Genomic DNA, 12527 nt, shown 5'->3' on the forward strand with positions numbered 1-12527 from the left:
CTAATTAAAGGTAAATCTCATGCAATTTTAGGGTTCTCCTGCTGGTGAAGCTGGGCCCGCACAGAATTCCTGCTGACAGAGATGAAAGTGCCTCTGTCAAAAGCTTTAGGGAGCTCATCAGAAGGGAATGTGATGATGTGTGTACATGTGCACACTGCCACACTATGGAGGAGGTAGGAACAGCACCAGGAAGTGACGAGTGACAGAGAGGTGAGGGAGGCAAGGAGGTTCAAATATAAGAAGGAAAGACATGTTTATGGTCAGATGTCTCACTCGCTTCTTACTCATTAATTCAACCATTAATTATCAGCAGAAGACAGGCTTGGGAACTAACTAGGTCCAAAGAGTAAACAAAGGCCCATCTACAGATCCTAAGTTCTTCCATCCATCTCACTACACTAGAGAGGCGGGACCTGTGGTGTGAAGTCAGAGAGTTTAAGGCTTCAGAAGTAGCTCCAGAAATTCGATCCTCAATGGAATGAAGCTAGTAAGAATGCACACATCAGAAACAGCTCTTGACGAGAACCCTTTCTAGCAGGCACCCTCCCCAACAATGTCATATGGAAAGACCTTACTAATGAGATTAAGGGATGTCTTTAGTCATTATCAGGGAACAGACAATTTTAAATAAAATTACTGAAACTTATCTTTTAACCTAGGAATGCAAGTTTATTTTGGGAGTGTGGTGAAATGAAGGAGGACACTACTACAATAATAATGTGGCCATGAGAACAGTGATGTTCATGAAACCCAGAACAGGTCAAATAAGTGGAAATAAGGCAGCGTTTTCCCAGTCCAGGGAACACATGACTATCACCTGGCATGCTTGAGAATGCTGGCAATAAAGGAGGATATCCCTGCGTGTGGGCCCTTCCCTCAACAGCGCTCTCTTCTGACTCCAAACCTACCTTAATTTGAAGTTCCCTGAAAGTGAGGATAGGGTTGGCAGATAAAATACACGATTTCCTGGTAAATCTGAATTTCAGATCAATAACAAATTGTTCTTAGGATAGGTTAAACATCTCTAATCCAAAAATCCAAAATCTGAAGTACTCCAAAATCTGAATGGATTTTAGAGTAGGGATGCTTAACAGGTAAAGTCTATGCAAATATTCTAAAACCCAAAAATTTCCAAAATCTAAAATACATCTGGTCCCAAGTGTTTTGGATAAGGGCTATCCAACTAGTATTTAGTGCCATTATTTTATTTTATTTTACTTTTTAGCATTTAATCCTTTGTTTATACATGTCTACCTCATACAGTATTTGGGACATGCTTATACTACAGAAGTATCTGCTGTTCATCTGCAATTCAAATTTAACTATGCATCCTATAGTTTTATTTCTGGTACCCACTAGACCCAGAAACAAAGGCATAAGCTCTCTGCTTCAGTACCCCCTCGAATCTAGAAAAGTAGCTTGTACAGGTAATTGCCCAGGACATAGTCTGAGTGCTTGAACTTGATGCAATTAAGATGGTGAACTTCCTCTAGAATGCATCGAGAAACTGGACATTTGAAAAGTAGGAAGTCATATCCAGGACTGTGTTCATCCATCCCAGAAATACTCATGAACTGCTCACTCCATGTAAGGAATTCTACTCTTTGAGACGTCTTGGCTCCTATAGCTGGGGCAATATGATTTTCTAGCTTGTGTAGGTAGCATTTTATTTTAAAGAGACCCATTTTCAAGTATCTCAGACTCTCACGCAGAGTAAGCTGTGGAGGAGGGCAGGGATGAGCAGGCAGGAGTGCAGGCTGGTGACTCTGAGAAGGGGATACTCCTTTCTAGAAGCTGAGGGATAGGATCCTGAGGTCCTGGGAAATACTCACCTTTGACAGCTTGCTGGACATAGGCTGTCGTCCCATCACTAAGGGTCACCGTCTGTAGACCCAAGCTCTCCATGGCAAACTGCTGCTCATGCACTCAGACATGAAGTTGGCTTCTGGCCACCACCAAGAGCCACAGGTGAGGTCAGAGATTTCCTTCTGGGTCACAAGTCTGAGAAAATAAACAGTGTCACATAAAAAGTTTCATGGCTTTCTTCTGGCACACGGAGTTAATGAGGCTAGCTAAGAAGACAGAGAAATAAATTTATTAAAGTAGAAAATTATGTTGGTTTTTATGAAAAGGGTTAAAAATATACACATATAAGAATTCTAAAAGATGAGCACAGAAGAGAAGCATGTCAAACTGGCTGTAAGCTAAGAATTCATGATCAAAACCTAGTTTTAAATTCGCTCCCCTCAGGGGGGAGCCTGGTTAAAGGCAGGCGGCCAACTTCACTGCTGCTGGTTCTCCATGACCTCCAACATCCACACACCAGCACTGTTAACCAACCTCAGGGAAGACCCCGTGGGTAATGGAACAAGTCCTTAACAGGACTTACATCATCCCCCAATACCTCAGAACTGTCCTATGTCCCTAGTACCCCCATCCCAAGGGTGGTACCTCCATCTACCCAGAAGCAGTGGGTTTATCTCTGAGTTCTCCTTTTCCCCAAAAAGTCCTATTTCAAGTAAGTATCATCTCTCAGATTATGTCCTCAGATAAACTTCTGCCTGTTTACAATTCATTTTCCAACACCCTATTAGCATGACCTTAAAAATAATACAAACTTAAATATCCCCTTTCTCTGTTTCAAACCCTTTAATAGTTTCTTATCACCCTTAGAAATTCACTCTGCAGGCATGGGTAGGTCCTGTTACAGATTTCTGTAGCCCTGGGTACCATCTCTTCCTAACATACACCTGGGCTCATCTCCTTCAATACCTACTTTTTTTTTTTTTTTGGTTTGAACCCAGGGCCTTGTGTATGTGAGACAAGCACTCTACCAACTGAGCTATATCCCCAGCACCTCAACTGACTTTTAACACCTGTTTCCTACATAGGATTCTAGGCTCTACTCCGGTTTCTGGTTTACAGTGGCTTCTCCAGCACCTTGTGCTGTGGGCTAGCACAGATCCTCTTGGAGTGATCACCAGGTTCTCATGTATCTGCCATGGCATGGAATCTATTCTAGTTGTAGAACAACACCCCCCAACACCTGTGAAGCCTGCAGGAAGCCCATAGCATCTGTTCTTGGTCTAGTTGTTAGGATTCTTTGTTTTTGTTTTTTTCCTTTTCCTTTTCTTTTTTTTGGTAATACCAGGGATTGAATCCAGGAGCACTCCACCCCTGAGCTTCATTCCCAGCCCCCTCCCCCACTTTTTCGGTGGTGCTGGGGATTGAACCCAGGGTCTTGTGCATGCAAAGCAAGCACTCTACCAACTGAGCTATATCCCTACCCCTATTCCCAGCCCTTTTTGAGACAGGGTCTCACTAAGTTGCTAAGGCTGGCCTTAAACTTGAAATCCTCCTGCCTTGGTGTCCTGATTTGCTGGATTACAGGCATGTGCAACCATGCCTGGCAGTTGTTAAGATTCTTTTTCTACTCATCCACAGAATTCTCCTGGACTTGGCCTCTGGCCTGCTTACTTGATCCTCATGACCTATCAGCTATATCCTGTTTTCACATCAGAGCACGAAGTCAGGAAGATATTTGTATGTCACATGGCAGATGCTACTGCTTGATGCTAGCAACAACTACTGGGGCTTTGGCAGCATCAAGGGTTAAGCAGATCAATATCTTCATATAACTACAGCTCATCTGTGATACAGTGGTTGGGATGTTCTACCCCAGGCTTGGCATCTCAACTAGAATTATTCATTCATTCTGTCTATAAACATTGACTGATTGAACTAGGCTCCAAGGAGCAATATTAATAAAAGTGAGCAATACTTAAGAGCTAATCAAGTGAGACATATTATACACATTAAAGACAATCCTATACTTCAATACCATTATTTTCCCTGTTTTACATCAAATAATTTACTCAAGTTTATACACCTAGTGTGTGAGGAGGATCTGAACCCAGTGCATTTGATTCAAAGAGTGCTTTAAAGTTCTCTAGTATGCTGTCATCCCAACTTCCCTGGTCTGTCAGGATCCTAGAAGTGACCTCAACTTTGCCTACACTCCTGATAATCCCCAATGGTCTCTATTTTACAAAAGCTCTGGTTCTGACTTTTCTTGTTCTGCTCCCTGATCTTCAACTTTCATTCTCTTAATCAGGAAGGGAGAATCTTTTGTAACCTGTTTCACTATAATCACATTATGTCAGAAATAAGGACACAGGAGAGATCCAGGTTTAAAAACAGCACAATGACCCCAAGCTATTATGGCTGGGCTCTGCCAGCTCTGGCAGCAAATGGTTGGTTTAATTTAGCATGTCTGTATTCCACAGGAACATCATAAGGGAAATTTAAGAGCACAGGCTCTAGAGGCAGCCTGAGTTCCAATTCAGGCTCAGTTGCTTGGAAGCTGTGTAGCACCGGGCAAGTAAATTAACCAATCTGAACCTGATGCCACAGAACAGTGGTACCTGCTTCCCAGGCTGCTGTAAGGATTGAATGAAGTCACATACATTGGCCTTTAGTCCAGCACTGGTACATAGGAAGTGCTCTACAAATACTGGCTCTGAGGAGAGGGGAAAGAAGAGGGACCTAAAGGGAAACACTTTTGAAGCAATGTGGATTTCTAAAACGTTAGTCAGGAGTAATGGCAACAGCCCCACACTAGAGGTCTGTAGAACTGGCTTCTCATCCTGATTGTATGTGATTTTTTTTTTTAATCTATAACATACAGTGTTGGCCCAGATGACACTGATTTTTTCCACCGCTCATACTAATTTATAGTTATTCAGCATGTTCCCCATAGTATATGCCAACCACTGTTCAAACCACTCTGCCTGAATTAATTTTTAATCTTAACGATAACCATAAGAGAAGGTAGGTACTTTATCCTCCCTTTACAAATGAGGTTGCTGAGGTGTACAGGGATACTAATTTGCCTAAGTTTCCTAAAGCTATCAAGTGCTGAAGCCAGGATTCAAAGTCAGGCTAGCAGGCCCCGCTGCCTAGACTTTTCAAAATTTGGCACACTTCTCCCTGCTAATCCAGTGTGACCGACACACTGTCAGCACTCAAAACACTTGAATACAGGTTGCTCAACTTCCATCCCATCCACCATAACTTAAACCCAATCCTTCTTGGTCTACCCACAGTGGAAAAAGGGAATGGCTGGTAGCCACATTACCCAAAATAATCCTTCTTAGGTTCAAAGAAAACACACTTGACTGCCTGATCTTGCATCTGGCTCCAATTCATCCACTTTTCTTCCTGAAGCTTCATAATATAAACCTTTAAAATAGCCCACATTACCTCCAGATTTCCCCAATCCTTGAGGCTGCTTCCAACACAGCTGACTACAGGGAGTGAGGATGTTTCACGGCTGCCGGACAGATACTAGCATCTCCCTTTCCCTTCTGTAATTGATGGTTTACTCTGAATTTTCTTGTGCTGGCACCGAACCAACAACAGTGACACAGGCAGAGCCAGAGAGAACTGTCATTGCCCGAGGATGGCTATCTAAGCAGTTTCTCCCTGTAACGGGCATTTCAGATTTATAACTCCCATGGCCCTCTGAGAAGTGTGGATGGGGCGGGGGGCAGCTGATCTTTTTCTCCTTAGAGGGTATAAGGATTATCAATGACTTGAGCTGGGTACAGGGGGGACAGACCAAGGGGAGAAGGAAAAGCAGAATAAGAGTGATGGCAAAAGGTTGAGACTGAAAAGGAGTACTCTTGACTTTCCCAGGACGATCCCCAAGTCCAGTTTTGTCATGCTTTTAAAAATGAACGTACACACTGTTGGCACTGAGAAGGAGACAACTCCATGATTCCATAATCTATCATTGAGTTTTCTACTGTAAAACATAAATTATGATTATTGGGAGGTAACATTAAGAAAAACTGGTTTAGAGGCTTCAGATTTTTAAGTCTCTCCCTCAAACAAGATGTGCTTAAATGACCATCTCAAAGCAGAAAAATAAGGGATGTGAAAGACGGGAAACTAAAGAGCAGCTGTGGTATTGCCTTTCTCCACTTTGTCATGGTTGAGATCTGATCTGATCCACATCCAAACAGGCTGCTCGGACTCTAGGCACCTGTTAGCTAGCCACTCCATCACCCTCTGCCAAGCAGAACTCCCTGGACACTGGGACAGGGCTTTCTGTACTCTGCCTCAATCAGACCAGAGGGCAACTGTGTTTAGAAGCCAAAAAATTTTTAAAAAATGAAACATTTGCTTGGAAGGAGAAGAATGTTCAACTTTGACCAGAAAAAAAAATTATGACAATTTTCACTCAGAAAATTCCTTATTTGCAAACATAGAAAACTTCTTACAAATGACAAATAAATGTTGGGTTGGGAGGGATGAAGGCTGATGGAGACACGTGGAAAACAAATTAGAACCAGATTTGGGAGAGTGCAGTAAAATGATTCAGTATTTGTTATTATAGAAAAAGACTTCAAGGCACAAAAAATCCCTAGTGAAATGAGCTTAGTTCTGTGGGTTTTTAAGCACTGAAGAGAAAACAGGAAATTAATAACAGAAGTTTGCACTAACATAACACAAATTTAAAACATAAGCTAAACATCTCTTTGCAAAAGGCACAATGATTTTAAAAACCCAAATCACTTTTAGTATGGTTCCTATTTGGCTACTGCAACTTTATAGATGTGAATTAGTCACAGAAAAGGGAGTAATTAGGCAGAGTGGATTATTTCTAATTCCAAAGGGCAATGAAAAAAAAAAACAGACCTCCATTATTATAGAAGAGAATTCATTTGAACTAAAAAAATTAACTTAAAAATCTAAATTTCAGCCATATATTCAAGTGAATTTTAATATCTCAGTTTATAAACACCCAACAAAGCAATCATGGCTGGGTTTCAAACCACCTTTAGTTAATGAAAAAAGTCTAGAATCAAGGCATTTGGGGAGGATTATCCTTAGGATAACTTTTATACCAACAAGCAAATTAGCAGATATGATGAAGGTAAATTTGAATCATTTCTAGAATTCAGATTGGAGGCTACCACTGGCTTGAAAAGAGTCACCACAGTTATACCTTATTTTAAAAACACTGCCCTACGACAAAATGGTCAAAATTTTATATCATCAATTCATCAAAATGGAACAATATCAAATCCTAATTAGAAGAGAAAATAGTTTTGAACTTTTGAAGCAAAAGAGAATCAAGTGAAAAGAAGAGTTGGTTAACAAAAATCAATAGTAAGGAAAATATTAAAGAAAAAATAATTAAATATTTAAAAACAGACAAATACTGATCTCCAAAACAATATCCAATTCCCACTGAACAAATAAGGGTACATTATGAATTCACACAAGTAAAAAAATAAATAAATAAATAAATACTTTTTAAAAGATTTACACTCAATACTTAACAAGAAAGAATAATCATGACAATGTAATTGTTAAATTGCCAAAAATCAAAGTAAAAGTATAAAATTCAGCAGCCAATCCTGGAAAGGCTGGGAGACAGTCACAAGCTGTAGTGAGCCAATTAAAAAAATGGGCAAAAGACCTGAACAGACATCTCACCACACAAGATGTACAGGTGGTAAATAAGCATATGAAAAGATGCTCAACATCATGTCCTTAGAAAATTGCAAATTAAAACAATGAGATATCACTACACAACTGTTAGAACGGTAAAAATCCAGAACACTGACAACATTAAAAGCTGGCAAGGATGTGGAGCGACAGGAATTTCTCATTCACTGCTGGTGGAAATACAAAATGGAACACGCACTTTGGAAAACACTTTGGCAGTTTCCTACAATTCTAAACATACTTTTTTTTTTTTTAAGACAGAGAGGGAGAGGGTTTTTTTAATATTTATTTTTTAGTTCTCAGTGGACACAACATCTGTATTTTATTTTTATGTGGTGCTGAGGATCGAACCCAGCTCCCCATGCATGTGAGGCGAGTGCGCTACCACTTGAGCCATATCCCCAGCCCTCTAAACATACTCTTATCATATGACCTAGCAATCATGCTCCTTGGGTATTTACCCAAATTAGTTGAAAGCTTATGTCTGCAGAAAAAACCCTGCACATAAACATTTACAGCAGTTTTAATCATAGCTGCCCCAAACTGGTAGCAACAAGGATGTCCTTTAATAAACTATGGTACACCCTTACAATGGAATATTATTCAGCAATAAGAATAAATGAGCTATAAACTGGGTGTGGTGGTGCACATCTGTAATCTCAGTAACTTGGAGGCTGAGGCAGGAGGATCACAAGTTTGAGGACAGCCTCAGCAAGAGGAAGACTCTATTTCAAAAAAATAAATAAATAAAATAAAAAGGGCTGGGGATGTAGCTCAGTAATAAAGTGTTCCCTGGTTTCAAAACCAAATCAAACCAAACAAACAAAAAAGAACTATCAAGCCTTCAAAAGACATGGAGGAATCTTAAATGCATATTGCTAAGTGAAAGAAACCAGTTTGAAAAGGCTGTATACAATATGATTCCAACTCTATGACATTCTGGGAAAGATTACAGAGACAATAAAAAAAAACATGGCTGCCAAAAGTTCAGAGTGAGGGAGGGAAGGATTAATAGTGAAGCACAGGGGGCTCACAGGGCAATAAGACTCTTCTGTATGTTATCTTAAGGGTGGACACATGACATTATACATTTGGCAAAACCAATAAAATGCACAACTCGAAGTCAGCCCTAATGTAAACTATGGATTTCAATTATCAATACTGTATCAATATTGTTCATTAACTGTAACAAATACACCATGACAATGCAACATGTTTTAATGATAAAACGGGAGGGGGGTGTATGGGAACTTTCTGCTCAATTTTTCTGTAAATTTAAAACTACTTAAGAAATAGCCTATTAATTACAAATAAATCCAAATCCAACAATCAAAGGTGGCAAGGCAGAGAGACAGGCACAAGTGTGTCTTGCTGATGACACTGGAGGTTGCTTCTGGCTTTCAAGAGAACAATCTGTTAATGCTTAACCCCACTGGGAAAGATTCCCGATTCAAGATCTAAAAACCCTGTCTTCATAATTCATCCCACAAAAAGAATGTACAAAAGACAAGAATTACTTGCATAATGATTCTTGTTTAAATATTTTAGACAAGAACCATGAAGCCTATCTGGATTGATGGAGGGGGTTTAACAAATTAACAGTAAGTGAAAAAAGACAATATTGAACATCTAGTTCCAATGTACATAAAACCTCAACTCCATTTCAGACGAGGCCAGAAGAGACCAAAGACAAATGAACAGTTGTGCTAAATGGGATACGATTTTTTTAAAAATAAAATAGTTGAGGAGCCAGGGGAGGTAGCTCAGTGGTAGAGTGCCTGCCTAGCATGTGAGGCCTGGGTTCAATCCCCACCCCACCCCCCAAAAAAAACCAAAAATAAAGAAAGAAGTTGTTTAACTAAAAGACACACTCACCAGGCAGTTCTACACTGAACTGCTTGCTTGGATTCCAACACCTATCCTCTTGGGATTTCCCTTAATTCTCTCCCATAACCTTCCTATTAATTCCTACACCCATCTCTCCCAGGTCCTGCAAAGGAAAACTCCTATTTCTCTCTTAATTCATGCCAGCATAAATACTGAGGTGGTGAACTTCTCCCTCTAGGAATTTTCTTCCCACATAACCACCAAAAGCACAGGTATTCTTGGACATATTTTTAAATGCAATATTCTTTAAATGGGATATTTTGACTTGTAGAAGAGTGTCATGGTGGGATCTCATGATTCAGTATCCTCTGCAGATGTTCAGGAAGTTGGTACATTCTGAATTCAAAAAAATGTCTATGAGGCTGTGGGGAAACAGGCAGACTTTTGGTGGGAAATTACATTGGGTATAATCTCTATAGAAAGTAGTTAGGCAATATCATTAAAAAATTATAACTGTATATACCATCTGACCCAGCAATTTCACATCTAATCTACATGTCTAAAAAATGGCATGTTTCGAGGATGTGGGGAAAAAGGAATAGTCATACATTGCTGGTGGGACTGTAAATTGATGCAATCACTCTGGAAGGCAGAATAGAGATTCCTCAGAAAATTTGAAATGGACTACCCTTTGACCCAGCTATACTACTCCTTGGTGTATACCCAAAGGACTTAAAATCAGCACACTACAGTGTTGAAGCCACATCAATGTTTATAGCACCTCAATTCATAATAGCTAAGCTATGGAAACAACTGAGGTGCTCATCAAGAGATGAATGAATGAAGAAAATGTGTTATATATAAATACTGGAATATTACTCAGCCATAAAAAAGAATGACTTTATGACTTTTTTTTAATACTTTTGCTGGTAAATGAATAGATCTAGAGACTATCATGCTAAGTGAAATAAGCCAATCCCCCAAAACCAAAGGTCAAATGTTCCCTCTGATATGGGGATGCTAACACACAACGAGGGGCAGGAGGGAAGAACACAATTTCAGGCTGGGCATAGTGGCGCATGCCTGTAATCCTAGTGGCTCGGGAGGCTGAGGCAGGAAGATCTCGAGTTCAAATCCAGCCTCAGCAATGGCAAACGCTTAGCAACTCAGTGAGACCTTGTTTCTAAATAAAATACAAAATAGGGCTGGAGATATGGTTCAGTGGTCAAGTGCCCCGGAGTTTAATCTCCAATACCAAAAAAGAAAAAAAAAAGTGGATTAGATAAAGGGGAATGAAGGAAAGGGAAGGGAGGGAGTATGAGAATAGAAAAGACAGTGGAATGAACCTGACATAACTCACCTATGTTCAAATATGGAATATACCACCAGTGAAACGCCACATCATGTACAACCTCAAGAATGGGATCCTAATTAGAATAAGTTATACTCAGATATCTATGTATAATATGTCAAAATACACTCTATTGGGCTGGAGCTGGGGCTCAGCGGTAGAGCACTCACCTCGCATGTGCGAGGCCCTAGATTTGATCCTCAGCACCACATAAAAATAAAGAAATAAAAATAGCCTCCTATCAGGATGGCGCAGGCCTGTAATCCCAGTGACTGGGTGGCTGATGCAGGAGGATCATGAGTTCAAACTCAGCAATTTAGTGAATCCCTAAGTAACTCAGGGGACCCTGTCTCTAAATAACATACAAAAAAAATGGTTGGGGATGTGGTTCAATGGTTACATGCCTCTGGGTTCAATCCTGGTACCAAAAAAAATTAAAATAAAAATAAATAAATAAATAAATAAAAATAAAAGTATGGTGTTCAATTACAATTAAAAAATAAATATTAAAAAAATACACAGGGGTGGGGTTGTGGCTCAGTGGTGGAGTGTGGGAAGCCATTCTCACACGTGATTTGAATTACCTCCCTGGCTGGGTGAGAGGCGCTTAGATGTAACTGTGTCAGAGCCTTCCCCACCCTGTCCCAGGTGCGAGGGCTTGTCCGGGTGGAGGTGTGCCTGACCACTGACCCGAAGACCAATCACTGACCCTGACCTTGGAATGCTGCCCCCCCCCTTGACCTTCAATGGATGGAATTTTCCCTTGAATTTTTTGTTCCCCAATAAAAGCTCACTCCCTGGCGTGTTCTCCCTCTCTCGCTGGCCTCTTGTATTAACCTCGCCACCGCATTAGGTGGCTGGAGGTGGGAGCTAGGAGGAGCTGTCTCTGGAGCTGGTCAATAAAGGTAACTAGAATTATGTCCTTTAATTTTAAAACTCACTAGTTAATTTCTATGCTTCGAACCTCTATTATGAAGCTCGCGTGCTGGTTGCATGGCAGAGTGGAGCACTTGCCTAGCATGTGTAAGGCACTGGGTTCGAGTCTCAGCACCACATATAAGTAAATGAATAAAATAAAGGTTCATCAACATCTAAAAAAAAATACACTTGGGGCTGGGGCTGGGGCTGAGCAGTAGAGAGCTTGCCTAGCACATGAGAGGCGCTGGGTTCGATCCTCAGCACCACATAAAAATAAATAAAATAAAGATATTGCATCCAACTACAACTAAAAATCTATTTTTTAAAAAATACACTCTACTGTCATGCATATCTAAAAAGAACAAATTAAAAAATGGTGTATGTTCAAGGTTAGTCACAGCATCCCTGCATGCATCTATAGATGAAATTCCACAGATTCCTCACATGATATGGAATGATCTCCAAAACATAGGAAATAAGTGAACTGGGGCTGTGGTTCAGCGGTAGAGCACTTGCCTAGCACTTGCAAGGCTCTGGATTCAATCCTAAGCATCACAGAAAAACAAATAAATAAAATAAATGTATTTAAAAAATAGGAGGACTGGGGTTGTGGCTCAGCGGAAGAGTACTCATCTAGCATGTGCAAGGCCTGGGTTCAATCCTCAGCACCACATAAAAAGTATTGTGTCCAACTACTTCTAAAAAATATATATATATATGGATATGTATTTGTGTGTGTGTGTGTGTGTGTGTGTGTGTGGTTCTGGGTATTGAACCCAGGGCCTTGTGCATGCTAGGCAAGCATTCTACCAACTGAGCTATATATACCCCAGCCCCAAAAACATAAATGTTAAAAAAAAAAAAAGGAAATAAAACTGACAAGGTATAAAATAGTGTCTTTTGTGTGCCACCT

At 40.3% G+C, this 12527-nt stretch overlaps 1 protein-coding gene across 4 annotated transcripts in view; it reads right to left on the reverse strand.

Moving 5' to 3' along the window:
* Znf76 (zinc finger protein 76) overlaps window positions 1-12527 on the reverse strand; it is a 34757-nt gene that overhangs the window by 12265 nt on the left and 9965 nt on the right. For all 4 annotated transcript variants that reach the window (XM_046464381.2, XM_046464380.2, XM_046464378.2 and 1 more), the window contains one exon: window positions 1833-2001. In XM_046464381.2, coding sequence (XP_046320337.1) covers window positions 1833-1905 — 73 coding nt within the window. In that variant the 5' untranslated portion in view covers window positions 1906-2001. The remainder of the gene's footprint in view (window positions 1-1832; window positions 2002-12527) is intronic.

This window comes from Marmota monax, unplaced genomic scaffold (genome assembly GCF_021218885.2).
Source record: "Marmota monax isolate L192 unplaced genomic scaffold, Marmota_monax_Labrador192_F-V1.1 WCK01_AAM20220418_F8-fsc00211, whole genome shotgun sequence".
In the NCBI taxonomy this organism is placed as follows: domain Eukaryota; kingdom Metazoa; phylum Chordata; class Mammalia; order Rodentia; family Sciuridae; genus Marmota; species Marmota monax.